Here is a 21,053-nt window from a genome sequence, read left to right as displayed (position 1 = left end):
TTTTAATACTAGTAGATTGGAGAAAATAGACCCCAACTTTCACAAAAGATCGAAAGGGCACTTCGATGAGTCGACTTGGCGTGTCCCTCTTGGCAGCGGCATGTACGACACATCGCGCAATCTTCTGCAGATGATGATCATAGCGCATGTAGATGCATCTGCTGCGGATCCGTGTGCGTCGTACCTTCCATTGCTCGCCACGGTTCCGACGTGCACATCAGCGCAAGTGACGTACGTGCATGCGACTTCACCCTCCACTCACGTCGTCCTGACTGCTTGTGCCATAGCTCTAATACTGCCCATGTATCACACACAGCCTCATTCCTTTCACCGTGGATCGTCATCGTTGGAGGGTACGCCATCAGCACCGGACAACCCGTGACAACGAACACCGTCATGCTGTACAACCCGTCGGCCGCTGCTCCAGCCGCGGTCATCATTCCGTCGTTATCCGTCGGTTATACAGCGCCAAAACCCATCGTAGGCATATCCTTGGTCCATCTTCTCTTTCACCATTCACATCTGTCTATCCATAGCCAACCAACGTGCAGCCGGGGACAAGGGCGGAGCATTCTGCCGTCGTCTGGGACGACGCAGTTTTCATCTACGGAGGGCAAAACACAGACTTCATGGACGACATGTGGAGGTAGTGCCGTTAGTAGTACTAATAGTATGTACTATTCCATAACTTCACCTACGAGTGTAGATTGTGTTTGAACTTTGGCGGCGGCTCTGGGCGATGTACCAATATGCTGGAGGTGTCCACGCTTGACTTTTGATGGTCATGGTAGGGGACCAAGTGACACCTGCGACATCGTTCAGTCCCCCGTCTCGCAAAGGTCACACGGCAGTGGCCTATGCCACCAACAGTACCGCCATGTTCGCGATGGTCTTTGGCGGGATGCTGGGCACAACCTATAAGGCAATCCGTCCACTTCAGCTGGTCATGAGTTGACCCTTTGGTTTATTTAGGACACGAACGACCTGTACTTTCAGATCATGACCAAACCAGCAGGCTCGACCGCGTGTCAAACCCCTCGGGCGATCGTGACGTGGCAGCGTGTGGTCACAGCAAACAGCACCAACGGCCCCGCCCCGCGCTCGTTCCACACCATGACGTTGAATTCCCCGGGCAGTTCGGCCTATTCGAGCTGCGCCATCCTCTACGGCGGCCAATCGTCGTCAGACAATACCATCATGGACGACCTATGGGCCCTCTGCCCCCAGGTAGAAGATCTACTCACAACCGTCCACGGTGAACACTGTGTTGCTGTAGACGCCATCCAATGCTCTCGTCCCAGTGGAGCAGCAGACGTATGTGTGGACTCTGTTGACACCTCTGGGGGCCACTTTGCCCTTTCCTCGCTTTGGCCATACATCCGTCGTCACGTTATCGAATCGCTTGGTCGTGTTTGGGGGCTCGTACAGGTATATATATTGATATGACGATAACGCCATATCAACGCCATTTCTAGGTTTCCCCGCGATTACCTCAGTGATGCGTGGGAATTCAACCTGGTGTTGAAGCGGTGGACGGCTCTGTCTGCGCTCCTGGTCGACGCATCCGAGATTCCCCCTCGCCGGTAACACCAAGCTGGAAACAACGAGTCGTTGTATTTCACCTTGTCACAGATTTCACACGTTGACCTACACCCCCCAGCAGCATCAACTGGTGATACTTGGGGGCCTCGACCGGTACTACCATTTTCACTGTGTTCTGGCATTTCCTTATCGACGATGATGGCCTTAGGTATGCCCTGAAAGATGCATCCGCCATCCAATGTGGCTACACCTCGGGGCTGTGTGCCGCGGGCGCCATTGCCATGTATTGCAACGCCACAGACCACGTACGTCCTGCATACTTCAAGCCCGTATGTAACTCCACCGGCACTCACTTGGTGTGTACTAGATCGCATGTCAGCCCTGTGTCGCAGGGTATTTCGCTGCTTTGGGGGCCGAACAATGCTCCGTGTGTCCGCCTGGTACGTACGCGACTACCAAGAAGTCGATTTCACGACTTACTTAGGCACGTACTCGACGGCGGGGTCGGCGCAGTGCTCGGACTGCCCCATGGGAACGTACAACGCCTTGCCAGCAGCCCCCGACGTGTCGTCTTGCGTGCGTTGCCCAGTTGGAACGTTCTCCCAGTCCACTCGCGCCACATCGTTTGCCACGTGTCAAAGCTGCCCTTCCGGTGGGGCCCCCTTGTCCTTGTATTGCGTCTTGTTCTTATATCGAAAACGTGTCCGCTTTGGTGGACAGCACGACTATCTCTCTCTCTAGCTGACATGCATCCTCTTGTATCTCTAGGATCGTTCTCGAACGTCGTGGGGTCTATACAGTGCACGCCATGTATCGCTGGCACCTTCTCAAGTACGCCGACACCCCATCCACTTGTGCACGCACCCCCGCTCGACTCTCAACGACATTAAGATATTGTTGTTGTGTGGTTGGTAGATGCAAATGCGAGTGTGTGCTCGTCATGCGCGGCCGGCACGTTCAGCCAACCGGCGGCCAGCGCGTGCGCCAACTGCGCCCCTGGCTCATACACTCCGTTTGCAGCCATGGGCGCCTGCTTGGCGTGTCCCACTGGCATGTACAGCAACGCATCCGCATTGCAATGCACTGGGTGCCCCGTCGGAACGTCCAGCAGTCGCGTCATGTACTTCCATCCTTGGCGCATACATACCCTTGACAAACAAACGTGGACATAGGGGAACCCTCGCCGATTGTGCCGCATGTGCGGCGGGGACCTACGCTGAGACGTTGGGCCAGAGTGCTTGCGTGTCGTGTCCGGATGGGTCCGTGTCGACGGCGGTGGGCAGCGCCAGTCGCTCGTCGTGTACACTTTGCCCCGCTGGCACGTACTCCAAAGCCACAAAGTCGGCATGCTCGGCTTGTCCTCGCAGCACATTTGGCAATCAAACAGGTAATAGTCGCCATAGTTTGGACTTGTGGGCTACGTAGATGCTTGATCTCTGCTTTGAAAAGGCCTATCTGCGTGCTTTCCGTGCCCCGCCAACACGTTTACCAACGGAACCAGTCCCCCTGCCTCCACGTCAGCGGCCGCGTGCGTCCCGTGTCCGGTGGGCTCACAGTTCGACGCTGCCACTGGCGCCTGTGTGACCTGCCCCCCCGGCACCCACCGCAACACCAACACGTCCGGCTGTGTGCTCTGTTCCCCAGGGTCCTTTACATCGTCCGAGACCGAAGCACAAGCGACGCAATGCACTGCGTGCTCGCCCATGCAAGTGTCGTCAGTATACGGTAGGTGTGTATATAGAAGCGGAAAAAGAAACTCTAAACTGGGGGGGGGGGTAGGCGCGGCGGCGTGCGACGTGTGCGGAGGAGGCAGCTACTCGTCCAACCAGTGGAGTTCGTGCTTGTCGTGCTCCCCGCCGTGCCCCGTCGGTCGCAACGGCTTCGTGTGCTCCAACCTTGGCACATGTGTCTATGGAGGCTGCGTCTGCACTTCGAACGCTTACGGCATCGCGTGTGGCTCCACGCTCCAGCTGAATGCTTCGACCACCAGTGGCGTCGTGTTCTTTAGTACTCCCAACCAAACCATCTTGTATGACAACGTGACATCGAACTCTGTCACGTTGGCACGCCAAGGCGGGTGTCGAGTATGTGACACTGATACATAGCTCTATAAACAGTCAAGTCCGCATTATTTCACCGTGGTTTTTGCAGGGCACTGTGAGCGTGGTCGTGTCAGTTGGTGGAGGCAACGCCACGGCAGCCAGCGGTGGGTTGGCAGCTGGTTGGACGACCACCGCGACCTTTACCGACCAGCAGGTGACTAAAACCATCGCGTTGCCGCTGCATGTCGTCGTCGGTCAAGGTTGCGCGTCGCTGCGCCTAGTCCTCTCAGATCCGTTTCCATTTCAAACTACGTCCAATGTGTCGGCTACAGACGGCGCCAATGTCCTTTTGCTCGTACAACCGACAACCATTGCTTCGACCAGCGTTCTCCAGGTACTAACCAGGAGTGGCAAGACTATAATTATATGTATATATTTTTTATGAAATGAAGAGTATATATTTTACACTTATCGGCAGGTCTTGCCTACAACGACGGGCTACAACGTGACGGTGATGGTGTCCAATATTGCCGCAACCACGGCGGCCGTGTCGCTGCCAACTGCAGCCCTCCCGTCGATCAATTCGTTTTTCTACTTTGACTTGAATGTCGACTTGACTGTGGTGCCGCTCGTGCCGGCCATGCTAGCGTTTCTTGAGGTACATATATATATATATATATATATATTCTAGTTATAATTTTCTCGATTCTTCTTCATGCAAAGTGCCCATTCTGTGATGATGTATGGGTTCACTTTTTTATGCAGGTGCAATTTGCCTCGAAAGACTGGCGGTTTGCGCACAACATGAACGCAACTGCAACGTTTACAAACGACGCCACTGGATTGTACAATCGGCTCAAAGGTCGTCTCCCTCCGTTTGCAATATATATATATATGTGTTATATAAATGGACGTACTTGTGTGAATACAGCCATATCAAGCGTAACTCCATCGCCATTCACCGGCGCCTTTCTAAACGCAACGTACCTCTCCAGCCTTCCGTGGGTTGTGGGTGCGTTGCGGCAAGTCGTCGTGGTCACGGCCGCCACGTCCGTGTCGATGGCAACCACGAATGCTACCGCCATTCGACTCGTAAGCATGTTTGCACCTTCTTTCGACGGCTGTACTTGGTTTAAACCAAAGCAAACCAGGCGTGTATGCAAGCGAATGTGATACCGTTTTTTCTCACGTCCACGGGGGCGGCCCCGTCCTTGTCGGCACTGGTGGCCAGCATGGGCGTTGGGGCGACCCTGTCATACACCCTCAGGTCCAACACTCTACCCCCACGACCCCCCTGGAAATTCCATGCTCAAGTAAACACACATCCCCCACTCACGCTCTTTGTAGCACGTTCGTGACCACGCCGTGGCAATTGCTTCAAACGGCCACCCCTGTAAGCCCCACACGATACGCTGACTTGACAACCGTACCACATTGACGTAGATGGGATTCTACGCCACGTCGAACCCGTATGCGCTGGTGCAAGCTGCGTCTGGCACTGGGCAAGTGCTGACGTTGTCGTTTCGAAAGACGGCGCCCACTGACCCGCCCCAGAGCTCCGTGGTGGCCAACGTCCTCGGCCTCGGCGTCGTGCTCATCACGATCTTTGCGTTTGCCCCGTCGTGTTTTCCTATCCCGATCCCCCCCCCATCTTGGCCCATCTCGACTGGATGGGTGGCTCCATATGAAACCTCGTCGGACCTGGCATCCCAATGGACGATTTTCGCATCCCTCTCAACTCCTCCTCCTCCCCTTCCACCCACTCTCGTGGCCCTTCTAACGCCCCAAGGGCCAGCGACTTCCTTCCAAACAACCTCCAAAGCGACCTTTACACAAACCTTCCCAGTGTATTTGCAACCCCGCACCCCGCTCATTGTGCGGGGCTACGTCAACGGATCCGTCTCAACGTTCGTAAAATCATCAGAGTCTACAGAGGCGAGGGGGTAGCTAACCGAGAACGGAGTAGGGCATCGATTGAGCTCGTCGTTGCAGGCGCGACCTTTGCCGTGCGCACGGCCGTCCCCCTGACCACCAACCCCAGGTTGGTGTCTAGTAACCTGACTAGTAGGCCGTGATGACTGGGTTGTCTTAGTAGTGTGCCGGACTGGCAATTCGTGTACGCTCGCGTCGTGCTGAACCAAACCACGACGTCCCTGCAGGTGGTGGTCAATACCTCCGCCACCCTCCAAGTGGCGAATCTCGGCGTGTACCCCGAACCCTCGTTTGCCTGCCAGTACCGACTTTTGTTGTCCACGTTAGTACTACATGAACACGATTGAGGTAGATGTGGGCCAGGGTATTACGTTCGAAATGGCGAGTGCTGGCGGTGTCCAAGTGGGTTTTCCTGTGGAGGGGGGGTCATGTCTACTTGCACCAAGCAAACGTACTCGTTTGGGGCGTTTTCTGCTTGTAAACCGTGTCTCCCTGGTCAAACTACTCTACCTCATCACCCTCTGCCGATTACAGTCGTCACGCACTTTGGCCTGTAGGATGGACGTGTGCTGGGGGCCTCGCACTGCCCTGCCCCAAGGGTACCTACACTGTGGATGCTATGACGTGTATGCCTTGTCCACCAGGCTTCAAATGCGTCCAAGGCCAAAAGTACCGACTACAATTCATTCAAGTACTCAATGGGTGGACAAAGTACTCAATTGCTGTAGGACGTCGTGCTTGTCGGGTTCATATGCGCCGGCCAAGTCGACTCAATGCAGTTTGTGTCTGCCAGGAACGTATGCCACGGCTGCAGGGTGAGTAAACTCGTCGTGGCCTTTCTTATTTGCTACCTTACCACGTGCACAGTCTGTCGGTGAACTGACTCAACTGACACTGTACCTAGGGCAAGTGCATGTGCGGCATGCCCGCTTGGGTTCACGTCCAACTTTCGACGGGATCACTGCATTCCTTGTGCGGCTGGATCGACGTCGTCGTCGGTAGTGTTAGTCGATGGCGATGAGTACTGACCCATGCCATCCCCCGTGTAGGGTGCCTCTTTGTTTCGATGCCAGTCGTGTGCAAACAACTCGGTTGCCAGTGCTGGCGCGAATGTCTGCACCCCTTGCCCCGCGGTATGTACAGTCAAGTACTACTTCCATCACAACGTTCGAGTCGATCCCAACACTGTATTCTCAGGGCTCAATGACATTGCTTGCCGGGTCTCAGCAATGCCAGTCGTGCCCGATCAACTCCCCCGACCCCCAATGTACCCGTCCATAACGACGACGACGACAATAATATTATATCCTCACTGTACATTGTTGTTGATGTCTCTGGGCTGGATATAATAATCCTCATAGAAACAAACTACCAGGAGTGATGTGAATCAAAAGTATACTAGGGCCAGTCACCCAACTACAGTACTACTACAGTCTGCGTACTACTAGTACTACTACGACAACTGGACCCGGATGGCGCGACCATACAGCTTGAGGCCGTCGAGCTCGAGTGCCTTTTGCAACGCCTCTCGAAACTCGTACGAGATGCGCACCAGCGGCTGGGGCACGCCGGTGGGCGACACGTCGCGGTGGAAGGCCAAGAGGGGACCGCAGATGCCAAACATCCGGCGGAGGGCATCCGTGCTGGCGCGCTTCGACACGTTTGTCACTTGAACGTTGAATCGACTACAGCGAGTCGGCGCTGTGGAGGACGAACGGGGGCGTTTGGGGATGGAAAAGGAATCGTCGTCCTCCGAAGGGGGGCGCGGGCGCTTGTTGGCTTCGAACGCACGGAACGGATCGTCTCGAGATGGGGATGGCGCGGCTCGCGATGGTCGGAGGGGAGTGCTAGGTCGGCTGTGTTGAGGGCCGTAAGAGCTGCTTGGGTGGTGAGCTCGGTGGCTGGTGTGCTGACTCATGGACCGGTGCCGCTGCATGTGACCGCCGCTGCCGCCACCGCCATGATGCTGGCTCACGCTGCTCTTGGACCGATGTCCTCGCGGGTCCTCTCGAACGGATGGCCGACGGAGGATCGATTGCGTGGATCGGTTTCTCGGAGGAAGGTAGCATCTCTCGTCGTTGTCTTCTGGACTGGACATGGACAAGTCGACAACGTCGCTGGGGGGTGGCGGCGGGTGACGAGGGTGGGATGGTACATCCCTTGGGGATCGACTTGGGAGGGCATGCGACCGTCTATTGTTGGCATGACGGTGCGCCCCTGGACGCGAGGTGGTCGAAGCCGACACGTCGGGTCGATGGACGGAGGCCCCACGGGTGGACCGGGCGGCGGGTTGGTGCGTCGACGGGCGAAGTCGGCTTTGGGTGGTCGACAAAGGGGGGAACATGGGGCCGCCGTGTTGTTCGTTATGGGGTGATCGATACTGGCTCTTTGATCGGTGATCTTGTCGGGTTTTCGAGCGATCGCGTCGCTCGGGCGGTTTCTTCGTACGCGGCGACGACGGGCCGTACTGACTTTTGTGTCTGTCGCTGTACGTCCTCTTGTCGCTTGGCCCCCGACTCTTGGATCGATCGTCTCGATGATGATGACGATGCGATGTCTTGGCGGGGCTGCTGCGACGACGGTCCGATCGATCGGCCTTTTTTCGAGGACGGCTCCGGCTGCGACTGTCGTGTCGTCTGGACGACGAACCTCGTCGCATACTTTCCGACTTGCTCTTGGAAACCCGCGGCTTGTCCTCAAACAAATCGTGTTCCCACCGCTCGGGGCTCCGCGACCGCCGCGATGTCCGCCGCGCCGGGGACCTCCCCCGTCGATCATCATGATCATCACTTCGTCTTCTTCGCCGTCTTCGTCGTGCATCATCGTCATCGTCGACTTCTTCCTTGCGGCGTTGCTTCTTCAACAACTTGTTGACATCCGCCGCCAGCTCGGGGTTGCAGCGGTCCCCTAGTCGCACGACCATTGGCCGTTCCATCAACAGTTGGCCGTTCAGAGACAGCGCCTTGACCGCTTCTTGGGCCGTGGCAAACGTAATGTGCCCCCATGGCGGCGCAAAGCCCCGCTTAAAGTACCGGACGTCGCCGCAATGTTTGAACTGCCGACGCACGGCCGCGTCCGACACGTCGTGGTGGAGGTTGCCAACATACAACACGCACATGTCCATGGACGGATGGTACGGAATCGTGCGCTCGGGGGACGTTGGATGCGGCCGCGCGTGCGAGTGAGACCGCAGGCGGCGGGAAAATGGAGTGCCCAGCGGGGACGGAGAGCGGGGACGAGACTTCGACCGGTACAAGTGCGGATGGAGTACCGGATCGGGGCTCGCGGGTGGCCGCGCGGTGGATTTGGATTTGGAACGATGTACAGACGTAGATCGAAGATGGTTGGTCGACGGCGGCGGAACTGACGCGGGTAGTAGTCGAGAAACGGATGGTTGGGACAAAGAGCTGGAGGCGTGGGGTGACTTCGTGGCGGCGGCGGCGTCGGACCGCGGGCGCGATTTGTCCCGAGGGTCCGTCGGCCGACGCTCATAGTTGTACAGCCCGCGCAGGCTTTCCAGCCGCTTCTCCGATGTGGCTACAGGCCGTTTGATGAACTTGCGAGCTGGGATCTTCCATGACTCGTTTGCTTCCGTGGACGGGGGGGTCGAACTAGCAGATGGGAAGGCTGCCGGACGCGGCGGTGACGGGACCGGTGGCGGAGCGGGGACGGTCGGGGCTGTCCATCGGCGCTGGTCGTGGCTTGAGGTACCTACTGTGGCAGCCCCGTGTCGAAGCAAATGGCCCACGATCACGTCGTTCTGTTTAGATGAAGCCCACTCCAACGCTGTCTTGCCGTTGTGAAATGCCACGTTTGGATTCGCCCCTTGCTTGAGCAGCGCCAGAACGTTTTCGACGCACTCCACTTCACACGAGTACGCCAAGAGCGCGCCAAGCGTGTTGACGTTTTCCACAACGTCCGGCGCGTCTGCAGGAACGTCGGGCGGCACCAGCGCGTCGAGCCACGACGGGTCTACAGGTTCAATCGTTAGCGGTTTTCCAAGGACACCCAAACTCACCGAGGCTCTGGTCCACTAGGTCCATTCCATCGCCGCCGAGCAGGAGGTCATCCAACATCGTGCCATCGACCATCGTGTCTTGGCCCGTTGAAGTTGTGGTTCCTAATACACGGCGATCCCTTCCTACGGAAATTGACTGAATTGAGATGGACGCTTGTGATTGGTCCAAGGACGAAAGTGGTCAAAAGATTTCGACAACATCCAAAAGGTCAAACTCTTGAGAAAGGTTTCTGGCGAGAGGGCCGTGAATGGGTACACGTAGTCCGAGATCTCACGGCGTGGATGAGATCGCGGCCAACTAGCGATGGACGAGATGGTGGCCATGATACAAAAACGTTCTTCCACATCCAGTGCATACTGGTTTAACGACTTTGCTTGGTTCAACTGGTACTTGACAAGATGCAGCATGGCGCTGTTTGCGCACCTGGGTCAACACCGTTGCTGTGATCTGTGATTGACTTAACGACAACCCGTACAAGGCGAATCACCAGCGAGTCGGGTACATACGTCTGTCCTCCACATACCGGAGTACATACATGTATGTACATGTGGACAATCAACACACCAACGAATAGGACCGTCGAACTCGCTTGACAGCAATCGGGCCATGAAGGGAGGAGATTCATGCTACATTAGGACGACACTGATGTTTACAAGTTGGTGGCAATAACAACGCGGCTCTCGGCAGTGTGTTTGGCGACGATGGGAGGTGGTGGAGGAGGTATGACCTCGCCGTCGATCTGCTGGTTGTTGCCGCCGTCGACTTGATCCTTCAACACACGGCGGTGGTGGTGCTGTGGAAGGTCCGCAGTCAAAACGTCCGACGTTCTGACCGAGTGGACCGCCGTCTCGTGTTTAATGTCTATCATGGCCGTGACATCGTTCGCTTCGGTCCCCGCCACTCGACGGCGCCACGTGGACTTGCCCTACTTGCAACCGTGAGCGTAATCAACAATTGAGACGCGAACATGGACGTACGGGAGAGCGCGCACTGTCGAGACAGCTCAGCTTGGCAATGTGCGCGTCCAGCAGCGTCGGCAGTGCACTCGTCAGTCCCTACGTTCGGACGAACGGTACAAAGAATACGGATATCACGAGGTAGTTACCATGGCCGGGTACTTTTTTGTCGCAATGATGCCGAGGGCTTCGAGGAACATGGGGTACGATATCCGCCGGGCGCCTTTGGCTTTGACTTTAACAAAGATCAAGTCGATGTCGACGGTCGAAAAGCGCGGCGATCCTCCCACGAGGTCGGGGCACTCCCTGCAGAACTTGGCAAAGTTGGCGTTGTCTACGTAGATTGATCAATGAGGATGAGGAACACATGACGGATGTAGTACTACCTAGGGTGGTTTCAGACGTGCCGTGCGCGCCCGTGCGGCCATATCGGCAGTAGAATTGAAACACACCGCGAAGGAGGGTATGGGGATCGTTCGGGTCGCCGTCAAGCGTTGCCTGGGGGCACGGCAAGGCGGAGAGCGACATCTACAACAACGTCCTGAGCATCCACAGGAATCACGATATATCAAGTCGCACTGCCGCCACAGCCGCATCGAGCATTGGGCACGACTTTGCTGACCGCATCGCCCGATTGTGTTTGGGCGCGGATGGTTGGCGCTTCCGTGTCGCCGCGGTGCATGTGTCTTGTCCATAAAGCCGTGTGAACACGTCTTCTTTCTCGTCCATCTTCAAAGCCATGTGTACGACGCACCTGTGACTGAATGGTTCTGCTTGGTCGTGGATGCGGCGGCGTTGTGCGGGATAGGCGCGTACTGTAGATCGAACTTTCTTACGAAACGTTCGAAACGTTCACAATCAAACATTCGCGATTAGTACTACTACTAGTAGTACTAATCACGACGACAGGTAGTACTACTACTAGTACTACTATCAAAAATCGACTTCATCATGTGGCGCCAGGAGTCCATCGATGATGACGGCGACAACACTTGATGACAACAACGGCACTCCCAGTATGAGCAAACATGGAGAACTCTGCAGGACATGGCACTGTGGAGGGGTTCCCGTCCAGTGCTTTGGACCCAGGGGACAACTTTAAGGCGGAGAGAGGCTTCTAGAACGATGTTCAGATGTACGGATAAACGTATCCGGAGTATCGAACTCTGTTTAGAAAGATTTAATATAATATACTGCAAAGCTGACACTTTGACTGCGTAGTATACTCTTGTTTCGGAGAAACAAACGGGAGCAGGCTTTCTGTAAACTATATTGATTGTGCGATGCATTTTTTTTATTTGACCTCGTCCCGTAGTTAGTAGTCCGCTGCCGCCGCCGCTGCAGCATGGGAGACTCGTACGAAGAAGAGGAATGCCGCGTCTGCCGCGGCGAAGAAGTACGTTCCCATGACGTTACTAGAATCTTGTGCATACTTGTCGTGGACATGACACTGATGATGGACACGTGTAGGAGCCTGGACGTCGATTGTTTGCGCCTTGCAAGTGCAGCGGATCGATTCGATTTGTCCACTCGGATTGCTTGACGGAATGGCTCGCGATCTCAAAGAAGGACGTGTGTGAATTATGCGGGTACAAGTTCTCGTTCCAGCCCGTGTATGCCGACGGGTGTCCGCGGACACTTCCGACGCGAGAACTGTTGCTGTCGGTGGTGATCGTCGCGCTCAAAAAATGGTTGCCGCTGGTCGTTCGCGGTGTGCTCGTGATCGTCGCGTGGGGTGTGGTTGCCCCGTGGTGCACGAGTTGGCTATACCGTCTATGGCTGCTGCGTGCCGCGACCATGGGCTCGGTGAACCTCCATGACCGTCTCCAGGACAACGACTTGATCTTGGCAGATGTGTTCTCCGGCATCGTGTTGATCGTCGTGATCGTGTGTTCGTTCTTGTCGTTGATGAGCTTTGCCGACTTTCTGCGGTTCAACATGGACCACATTGTCGACGACGGTATCGACGCCGCGGACGACGAGCTGCGGCACCGCGAACTGCTGGTGGCGCAGGAGATGGAGGCGGTGGAACGGGCGATCCCACACCCCGGGCCTCACATGCGAGGGGGCGGGGAAAACAACGTTCGCCGCCTTATCGAACGCATCGACGGCGTCGACGAGTGGGTGGTCGAGAACGACGGCGACAGCGACTCGGACGACGACTCGGATGACGACAATGACGAGGACGCCCTCGATCACCAGTTTGCGCGGCGCGTCCAAGCCTTCCGCGGCCGCCAGCCGGCAGCTCCCCCTGTGGAGCCGGACCAACCCCCGCGCGACGTCCTCCCCCGCCGCCTGCGCGTGCGCGTCCAAGACAACCTGCCTCTGTTCGACCAAGTGATTCAGCACATCCCGCATGCCGCCGTGTTCCGTCCGCAGGTCGCGCGCAACGTGCGGCCGGACCCGCGGGTGGCGGAAGCCGAAAATGGCCCCCGACGCCGCCGCCGTCGCCCCATGCCGGCCAACGCCGCCCCGCCACGTGGCAACAATGCCAACAACAACGACAACTGGGACGACGACATGGACCACATGGAGATCAACATCGCCATGGACGAAGTGATTGGGTTCCGCGGGCCGCCGTACATTTTGCTGCGCAATGTGTCGTGGTTCCTCGCGTTTAACGGCGCCTACCTCGGGATCTTTGCGTTCGTCCCGTACACGCTGGGCAGCACCATCGTCGCGACCGTGGCCAAGTGTGTGCACCATGTCGTGGGCGATCCCCTGTCGATGCTAACTTTGGATTTGCACGCAGCCGGACCCATCGACGGATGGGCCGCGTTCATTGCAACCGTAGCCAACTCGACCCGGGAGGCCCAAGTGAACGGCGACTGCCTCCAGTTTGTCGACGTGGTGACGTGCGGCGTCGGGTACGTTTCGTTTTGCGCGTCCGTGGTTGTGTGGCGGGCGACGGTGCGCACGATCTCGCTGTACACGCCGCACCGGCCACTTCTGGCGGGGCTGCTGTGGTTCCTCAGCTGCCTGAACGCCGTCGTTAAGGTGGGGTCGCTCCTCCTGCTCAAGACGATTGTGCTGCCCATATTGCTCGGGCTTGGGATGGACGCGGCGACGTTGCCGCTATTTCGGGCATCGCCGTGGGACCGCATGTCGTTCTTCCTGGACCACATGCTCACGTCGATGATGGTGCACTGGGTGCTCGGCATCAGCTTCATGCTGTTTGTGACCGTTGTGGTGCTGCAGATGCGCGAAGTGATGCACCCCGACATCCTCGCGGCCACGATTCGGCCCCAGGAACCCAACCAGGATATTCTCAAGAGCTTGCTCGCCGAGCCGAGTGCCAAGCACGCGCGGCGGATGGTGCTGTCCCTGGCCATCTATGCGATGCTGTTGGCCACGATGGTGTATTTGCCCGTGCGCGTGGCGTACGCCGTGGTGCCGTCGGTGTTTCCCCTGCACTTGACGTTCCACTACTACTTTGCGCCCTTGCAAGTGCCATTGGAGCTTGCGGTCGCGTACATGACGGTGCTCAACGTCCTCGACACGTACAAACACGGACTGGGCCACGTCCAGTCGACGTGGATGACGAGGCTGTGTCACCGCTTGGGGCTGGTCGAGTACCTTCTCCCGCGCGTACCGGCGCTCCCTGGAGGAGGGGGTCCGCCTGATAGCTGCCTCATCCTGGGCGTGCCCCCGCTGAGCTTTAACCCCCTAAACGACCCGCCGCCCCCCCACGAGCGGCTCTACGGTGCGCGGTACGTCCCGTGGCCAGAAGACGGACTCGTAGACCCCACCGTGATCGAGTACAACCTGCTGCCTCGCTCGATGCCGACGCACCTGTCGCTTCGGTTGGGGGTGCTGATGGCGTGCTGCTGGACCACAACGGTGTGCTTCGTCGGTGTCGCGACGTTGACGCCGCTGTACTTGGGCCGGCTGTCGATGGCGATGGTGGAACAGTACACAGGGGTGCGGCACGACTCGGTGAACGCGGCGGCCGGCGTCGTGGCGTCGTGGGTGCTGATCAACGGATTCAAATTGTGCCAAGTGATGACGATTCAAGAAAAAGATGTGCACCCGCAGCTGATTGCTCAGGGATTCTCGATTCGAAAGCTCACTGCGGCGGCCCTCGTGAAATTGGGCGTGACGTGGGGCGTGGTGTTTCCAGTGCTCATTGGGCTCATGGCGGCGCTGCTGCTGCACCACCAATCGCCAACGTGGTCGAAACTCGTCGAGGTATGCCATATATATTGGAATGATATGTGTGATATTTACACTGGTAAGTGTAGATGCACGCGTTTGGGTTTGTGGTGCTTCACGTGATTGCATGGTGCGTATGCGGTTTCACCAGGAGCAGACGCCGGAACAATCGAAACCCTCGAGGGGGTGCAGGAGATGCCCCCGTCGTCGTCGACATCGTGGACGAACTGCGACAGGGTGACCCGACCGTGGTCAATTCGTTGCGGTTGGGGTACGAACAGCTTCGATTCCACTTGCAGTCGAACGACGAAGGCGTGGAACATGCGCAGGACCTCCGCCATCGATGCTTTGACCCGACCCACTTTCACGAGTATGTGATCGTGCCGCTGGGAAGCGCCATGGCCGTGTGTATTGTGCTGCCGTGGATGTGCAGCAAGGCCCACGGGATGCTGGGGTGGTCAAGCTTGAGCGAAACGCACGTGTTCCGGGCGGCATTTGCGACGCAAGTGCTGGGGCTGGCTCTGATCTCGTCCAAGGCGTACGTGTCGACGTGGGTTACAGCATTGCACGACTCGATTCGAGACGAGCGGTACCTAATTGGAAAGGTGCTGCAGGACATGACTCGGTAGTAACTAGTCGTTGCAAAGAAACACGTAGGTAGTAGTCGATAGAATGAAATGGGACTTGTAATCAAATCGGTATATTATACGTGTAGTTTTCAAAGGAGATCTACTGTATGTACTATTAGTACTATAGTGTATGTAGGGGTGGTGGCGATGACAATGTAACGTTAAATCCAGAAGTACTGGTGGTGGTGGTGATTGGACCGTGGAAATGACAAGGCCGAGTCATACGAAACTATAAATAGGCAGGCTCTCGCAACACCCTTGCTATTTTAACCATCAAGTGCTGACGTGCCCAGCCCTTCACAAGCGCGGAGTGGTAGCAGCAGCAGCTTCTTCGGCATGTCCATCTTTGGCAACTCGGACAGGTTCATAGCAGATGCAGGTACTGTACCCCCCCTTTACCCCCTTCACCCCCATCGTCCCCTGCTGACCCGATTATGGTCAAGCGCGGTCCCCTGGTCCCATCTATCACAGCACGGTCGAGTCCTTGGAGCACTCGCCCAAGAAGGGCGCGATAGCCCTCCGACAAGACCACGCGCAGCCCCAGCCAGATGTGACCGTCAGCCACGGCCATCGAGACAGCTGGATCAAGGGTACTACTTACTACATACTACACATGTGGCATTGAGGATTGTCCAAGTTCACACATGTTTATGCTCAGGGCAATTCTCGCCAAGCATATCGATCCACGACTCAGGTGACCATCCACAGTGATCCCTATCTCACGTGACATACAACGTTTGTTTTGCTGGTTCAGGGGTTAACCTATCCCCAAGCCATTACGACACGGACGTGTCCATCATCAAGTCTCGGTTTCCGAGCCTCAGTTTTCCAAAGTCCGAGCGGTTTCTATCGCAGAAAGGTAGGTTTAAACCAATGCATTGTACTGAAGGCATGACGTGGCGTTGTGAGTACGTAGTGTGTATGACAGACAAGCACCACCAGCGCGAACTCATCGCGACCGACAGCCCCGGCCCAAAGTACAACATTGAAGTGCGGCAATACAAGAATCAAGCCCCCAAGTATACGTTTCAAAAAGGCCAAGTGCAGTGCTTGAAAGCGGGCTCGCCCGTGAAAAGGCAAGGCTTGTTATCGAGAGCGACTGTGTGGCACTCATTCTAACTGCTCTATTAGCCATCGAGAGTCGTGGTTATCTGTGATAAATCGAAAAGGGGTGCTGCTTAGCCCCCCCGCGCACGTGTCACAAGGCGACGAGCTCTCAGGCCTGGTTCCGTCGATGCTGTCGTCTGAAAACCAGTCCAGCGTACGCCCCCACTAGTGACAGTCCCCGTTGCCCCGTTGTCATGTCTTTGTATCCCAGGAATCTGGCATGCGACCAACGTCCACGTCCAAATTCGGCACCGCGCCGCGCTTTGGACTCCGTGAAATTCCCCGAAAAGACCAGAGTACCGTGGGCATGCAGCGAGTACAGTACATTTCCGCGCGACACGCTCGTGAAAACATGGGTAAATATCTAGTTTCTACGATTCTTGGATGGGTATCATCACCAACACGTTGTCAAGGCGAATTCTCCCCCGGTCCAATTTATACACCTTATAAGCCCCCGCGGCCGGGAGGGCGACTCGCCCCAGCCACCAAGTTGACCTCACCGTCCAAACACGACGAGATTCGAGGTGGGTTTGAAGTACATGTATGTATTGCCTGATGCCATCGTCCTTGTCAGCGCCAGACACAAACCTGAGCAGTCGAAGTTGCTGGCTATCGGGCAACATTCGAAAGAACTCTGGGCGAGAAATCATGCTCATGAAGACGGGCGATATGGCGCCGGGTCCGGGGGCGTATTCGCACTCGTCGTCTGCGTTTGCAAGCGCAAACTTTTCACACAACGTCAAAGTCAAGCGAAAGGAATTACAAGCACACGTACCCCCCCATCCTTCTTGTCACGTTTGAACCAATATGGAATGTGGATGGGGCTAGGCACCGCCAAGGGGAGTCGGCGGTGTCAATGGAAGGAACCCGCGCAGTCGAGCCGTGCCCAAGGAACCCATCGCGCAAGATGTTCAACTGGAACCTCCCATGAGCCCCCACGTGGACGAAATTCCTCCTCCGTCGACGGCGATGTGATGACCGTAGTATGAATCACTTTAATATATGCAAGTTCAACGGATGGCAATCAACAGTCAGCTAGATGGTGGTCCCTTCAAGATTGGAAATATTATTGCCGCAAAATCCAAACTCACAGTGCCCTTATTAGAATGTAACCGTTTTATTCATTCTGAAAGGATGATAATAATTTGAAAATGTTGTCATTTCGAAACCGTGACATTACCTGCTGCCGCCGAGGATCGAAGGAGAAAGTCCAAACGCAGCGACGCACCAAGAACACTGCAAATACATGGAAGGAACAGATCAAGATGAGACGATGGACCGTTGGGAGATGAACTGGGAGGCATATGTCATAGGCACATTGGACGACAACGGCAATGTCAACCAGAACGACGAACTTGTGTCTGCGCTCGATGACGACGTGAGCAATGATATGTTTACCGGTAGTTCAAGCTGCTTGTACGAAACGGAAACTCAAGCCGCGATCGTCAACGACATTCAAACTGGATTCCCAACACCACCATGCAGTACGTCGAACCGTATCTTCGATTGCTTTGAACCAAGAGAACCGAGAAGAGCCACTCACTGTTCGGCAGCCCCTACAACTACCAAATATGCCGTTGGAGTACACCGAAGCACCAACGCAATGGAGCATGCTGTTGGTGCATCTGCCCTTTCGTTTGAGACTCACTCGATCCTGTACGCGTTCATGTTTGCAACGTACCACCATTGCGTGGAAGTGCTGGCGTCGGTGGTGAAAGCCCACGGGCTGGGCCTCATCGAGGAGAGCCGCGACGTCTACAAAGACATCCATTGGAGAACTCGATTCCAATGCGCCTTTCAAGCCTCAGCTTCGAATCCTCAGTTGCACTTCAGCGCCATATCGTGCCCTTGCCCGTGGACCATAGAGATCACCAAGGCCGGTTTGAATTGGTACATTCAGCCCCCTGCAGCCAACACCAAGCATAGCCATAACGTGTGGACCCGTCCTTTTGCCCGACCGCCAGCCCAAGCATACGCAACGACACCCCGCGACCTTTGGGTTTGCGATCCATTTGCCGAGTTTCTGACGGCGCAGTGGTCCCTCGACCAAGGCATTCAAATGGTTGCTTTTAGTGAATGTGGCCGCCGAGACGACCTGTCTGATGACGACGACGACGTCGATGGGACTTCAGAGAAAGATATAAAACTCAAGCTCCCCGACAGTCACACGTCATGTCTGCACAAGGCGTTGGCTGTCTTCCCCATCCAAGAAACGTTTCCGGCGGGGCCGTTCCCATCGATATTCGATGCCGAACTCACGTTCTACCACTGGAATCGGAACCGAGGCTTCAAGACCGTGCGCGCACGATCGCCGACACTTGAGGCGGGCCCCGTGAAAATCGCGACATTTCAATGCGCGATTGCACAGTGGACTGCGTGTCCATGGTTTGTCCAATTGGCAAAGTGCCCCACGCTCAAGAAATACCACGTCACGTCTATGTATCTTGTGCACAACCACTGCCCCAAGGACGTGTCGAGCAACACCAGCGCATCGTTGTCGTAGCTGTCGTACACGACGTATTTTTAACAAATTTGAAGTAGTGTCTGTCTATCTCAACCTTTACGCCCTTGGATTTCATTGCGGCGCACGATCTGGGCAATCTGGACAACGGCGGCCGCGTCCTTGGGAACGTGGTTTAGTCGCAAATCCAACGTCACGACACGAGTGTTCTTTTCCAGCCCTTCGAACAGCGCGATTGCGTCCGATTCCGTGAGTTGGTTGCCACTCAAGTCCACGACTGATAGGGCACTTTCAGGGTCCAAGAATAGCCCACCGAGTCCTTCCGCCGTTTCCGAGCCCAGCGCATTGTTGCTCAAGTTGAGAATGCTCAGGCATCGATGGCCCACGAGGCCTTCCACCAGCAACTTGCCCCCTTCGTCCGTGAGCCGGTTCAGTCGCAGGTTCAGTTCCATCAAACTGACATTGCACTTGAGGCCTCGAGCCAAGTACCTCCCGCCCTCTGCGTGGATTTGGTTGTCGCACAAGTTGAGCGTTGAAATAACCTACCGGTAGCGCCATGAAAGAAGAAGAATCACCGACGTTCGTACCGACGTGGGCACGAGCAGCTTGGCCAAGAGCCGGGCGCCGTGGTTGGTGATCTTGTTGTGCGACAAGTCGAGCGTGGTGATGGTGGTGTTCTTGATGAGCCCAGTCATGAGCATGCGAAGCAGGTCGTCGTCGAGGAGGTTGCTCGGCAGCTGAAGCGTCGACAGCGTCGTCGTCGCCTTGATCGCGTGGGACAAGGACGTGGCGTCGCTGATCTTCATGCCAAACAGCATGCGTTCGTACTTCATGCCGATGTTCTTGACCCCGTACGAGAGCTTGAGTTTGGTCAGGTTGGGCAGGCACGACGTGACTTCGTACACGTCCAGATGGGACAGCAGCTGGTCGATCTCAAGCGAGAAAATGTGCGGCGCGCTCGCGTGGATCTTGTTCAGTAAGTCCGCGTACGTGCGTTGGTCGCCCGAGTTGGACGGGTCGAACCCTTCCAGCTCTTCTTGCAGGTTGCGCTCTACAGACATCACATAACGTTACATCAGCCATCCTTTGTCACAAATCTGTTTCAACCTAAGTACAACTGCTTCCACGTGAGCCCGTGCTGGGCAATCTGCAAATTCGACCATCCCGCCCGATGCAAACAACAACGTTTCCAAAAGTTCTCGTCGTGGATGTGGGGCGCTGTGGCCACAATGTGCAGGTCCAACGGCAAACGCTGCGTGACTTCTGGAAGAAACCGCGTGGGGATGCCCGCCATGGGGTTGGCTTTGGTGCTGAAGCGGTCCGTCACGACTTTGATGCACATGATGACGAGTGAATCGATGTCGCGCCTGATCACGTGGGGCTTGGACGGGTTGTCCGAGTCCTTCTCGTCTACCACCATGCGCGCCTTATACTTTTTCACCTGGTCAGACAAGGAACACACAGCCGTAGTGGCCCCGACGCTGCTCGTGGCCAACATTTTGTAGGGATGTAGGCGGTGGTGCTGACGACAGTAATATTTAGAGCCTGTTTTTGGCATTGCCGTTTGCTGTTACATTGGCGAAACGGTCTCAAGGCAGTTACTACAGTTAGTGACACAATGGGGCGTACCTCCAAAACTTCCAGTACTACTGTTAACGTTAGTCGTTTGAGTTATTCCTACTATTGATACGTACTATCACCAACACAGTTGTGAGGCGTAGAAATAAGTCATTCCAACCTCACGTTTGCTTGACAAGGTGGATCTTGGATCGTCTACGCGGGGCCGGAGGGCAATGGATGCTTTATTGTATTGTGCTTGGCGTGGTTGCCGATATACGAGTACGTCAACACCGAATTAGTGTGTGAATGAAATTAGTGTGACACTGGACGATTTTTACATACAAAAGTTAGTACAAAGAGTCGATCGATGGATTTGGCAAAGAATCAGCACAAAAGTCCAAATTTGGGGTAAAAGGACAATAACGTTAATACAGTAACTTACAGGTAGTATTAATGCTACTAACGTTATTATTGTGCTTTTCACATATTTTGGCTAATCTGGGTATAAATACCCGCTTTTAACCAGTGGGTGACGAAGTTTTAGATTAATTCAACTTAGTTTTAGCTAATCGGAAGTACCTTTGATTGGATGAGCAAGAGCTGTTCCTGCAGCATATGTTGCTAACCTGAAGCGTTTGCCCATTTCATTTCGG

At 55.8% G+C, this 21,053-nt stretch overlaps 7 protein-coding genes across 21 annotated transcripts; 4 read left to right on the top strand and 3 right to left on the bottom strand.

Annotated features, from left to right (window-relative positions):
- Nucleotides 1-36: 36 nt before the first annotated feature.
- H257_03150 (hypothetical protein) lies at nt 37-6,829 on the top strand. 4 transcript variants are annotated; one of them, XM_009827123.1, is made up of 33 exons: nt 37-102; nt 153-231; nt 288-480; nt 537-646; nt 707-741; nt 792-922; nt 973-1,227; nt 1,277-1,428; nt 1,476-1,583; nt 1,633-1,695; nt 1,751-1,847; nt 1,910-1,982; nt 2,027-2,194; nt 2,311-2,373; nt 2,458-2,662; nt 2,715-2,929; nt 2,992-3,267; nt 3,322-3,626; nt 3,694-3,978; nt 4,063-4,242; nt 4,350-4,446; nt 4,516-4,676; nt 4,736-4,851; nt 4,932-4,977; nt 5,028-5,491; nt 5,551-5,625; nt 5,680-5,817; nt 5,869-6,011; nt 6,074-6,185; nt 6,245-6,331; nt 6,421-6,514; nt 6,566-6,649; nt 6,714-6,829. In XM_009827123.1, exons 1-33 carry the CDS (start codon nt 66-68, stop codon nt 6,795-6,797), a joined length of 4,731 nt encoding a protein of 1,576 aa, XP_009825425.1. In that variant the 5' UTR covers nt 37-65; the 3' UTR covers nt 6,798-6,829. The 4 variants fall into 4 exon arrangements, with proteins under 4 accessions (XP_009825425.1, XP_009825426.1, XP_009825427.1 ...); XM_009827124.1 differs by having other exon boundaries at nt 6,074-6,331; XM_009827125.1 differs by lacking the exons at nt 5,680-5,817; nt 5,869-6,011; nt 6,074-6,185; ... (2 more) ...; nt 6,566-6,649; nt 6,714-6,829 and having other exon boundaries at nt 5,551-5,676.
- Nucleotides 6,830-6,850: 21 nt separating this feature from the next.
- Nucleotides 6,851-9,668, bottom strand: H257_03149 (hypothetical protein). Its single transcript, XM_009827122.1, has 2 exons — nt 9,535-9,668; nt 6,851-9,488 (listed from the first exon to the last, which is right to left on the bottom strand). The coding sequence occupies exons 1-2, from the start codon at nt 9,605-9,607 to the stop codon at nt 6,970-6,972; spliced, it is 2,592 nt and encodes an 863-aa protein (XP_009825424.1). The 5' UTR covers nt 9,608-9,668; the 3' UTR covers nt 6,851-6,969.
- A 416-nt stretch (nt 9,669-10,084) lies between these two features.
- On the bottom strand, nt 10,085-11,319 carry H257_03148 (hypothetical protein). Of its 10 annotated transcripts, none has more exons than XM_009827116.1 (6): nt 11,246-11,319; nt 11,071-11,177; nt 10,878-11,019; nt 10,641-10,825; nt 10,513-10,590; nt 10,085-10,460 (listed from the first exon to the last, which is right to left on the bottom strand). In XM_009827116.1, the coding sequence occupies exons 2-6, from the start codon at nt 11,116-11,118 to the stop codon at nt 10,185-10,187; spliced, it is 729 nt and encodes a 242-aa protein (XP_009825418.1). In that variant the 5' UTR covers nt 11,119-11,177; nt 11,246-11,319; the 3' UTR covers nt 10,085-10,184. The 10 variants fall into 10 exon arrangements, with proteins under 10 accessions (XP_009825418.1, XP_009825422.1, XP_009825414.1 ...); XM_009827120.1 differs by having other exon boundaries at nt 10,944-11,019; XM_009827112.1 differs by having other exon boundaries at nt 11,071-11,319.
- A 413-nt stretch (nt 11,320-11,732) lies between these two features.
- Nucleotides 11,733-15,356, top strand: H257_03147. 2 transcript variants are annotated; one of them, XM_009827110.1, is made up of 3 exons: nt 11,733-11,887; nt 11,962-14,679; nt 14,733-15,356. In XM_009827110.1, the coding sequence occupies exons 1-3, from the start codon at nt 11,837-11,839 to the stop codon at nt 15,270-15,272; spliced, it is 3,309 nt and encodes a 1,102-aa protein (XP_009825412.1). In that variant the 5' UTR covers nt 11,733-11,836; the 3' UTR covers nt 15,273-15,356. The 2 variants fall into 2 exon arrangements, with proteins under 2 accessions (XP_009825412.1, XP_009825413.1); XM_009827111.1 differs by having other exon boundaries at nt 11,962-15,356.
- A 191-nt stretch (nt 15,357-15,547) lies between these two features.
- H257_03146 lies at nt 15,548-17,403 on the top strand. 2 transcript variants are annotated; one of them, XM_009827108.1, is made up of 10 exons: nt 15,548-15,651; nt 15,716-15,862; nt 15,931-15,966; nt 16,027-16,131; nt 16,189-16,348; nt 16,404-16,533; nt 16,591-16,735; nt 16,793-16,903; nt 16,954-17,150; nt 17,208-17,403. In XM_009827108.1, exons 1-10 carry the CDS (start codon nt 15,609-15,611, stop codon nt 17,352-17,354), a joined length of 1,221 nt encoding a protein of 406 aa, XP_009825410.1. In that variant the 5' UTR covers nt 15,548-15,608; the 3' UTR covers nt 17,355-17,403. The 2 variants fall into 2 exon arrangements, with proteins under 2 accessions (XP_009825410.1, XP_009825411.1); XM_009827109.1 differs by having other exon boundaries at nt 16,954-17,403.
- A 249-nt stretch (nt 17,404-17,652) lies between these two features.
- Nucleotides 17,653-18,882, top strand: H257_03145 (hypothetical protein; the record flags this gene model as incomplete). Its single annotated transcript, XM_009827107.1, has 1 exon — nt 17,653-18,882. One exon carries the CDS (start codon nt 17,653-17,655, stop codon nt 18,880-18,882), a length of 1,230 nt encoding a protein of 409 aa, XP_009825409.1.
- H257_03144 (hypothetical protein) lies at nt 18,820-20,382 on the bottom strand. Its single transcript, XM_009827106.1, has 3 exons — nt 19,948-20,382; nt 19,428-19,891; nt 18,820-19,382 (listed from the first exon to the last, which is right to left on the bottom strand). Exons 1-3 carry the CDS (start codon nt 20,336-20,338, stop codon nt 18,933-18,935), a joined length of 1,305 nt encoding a protein of 434 aa, XP_009825408.1. The 5' UTR covers nt 20,339-20,382; the 3' UTR covers nt 18,820-18,932.
- Between the last annotated feature and the right edge of the window lie 671 nt (nt 20,383-21,053).

Source organism: Aphanomyces astaci (genome assembly GCF_000520075.1).
Source record: "Aphanomyces astaci strain APO3 unplaced genomic scaffold supercont1.5, whole genome shotgun sequence".
NCBI classification, from domain to species: Eukaryota; Oomycota; class Saprolegniomycetes; order Saprolegniales; family Verrucalvaceae; genus Aphanomyces; species Aphanomyces astaci.
This window is presented reverse-complemented; position numbering and strand designations above follow the sequence as displayed.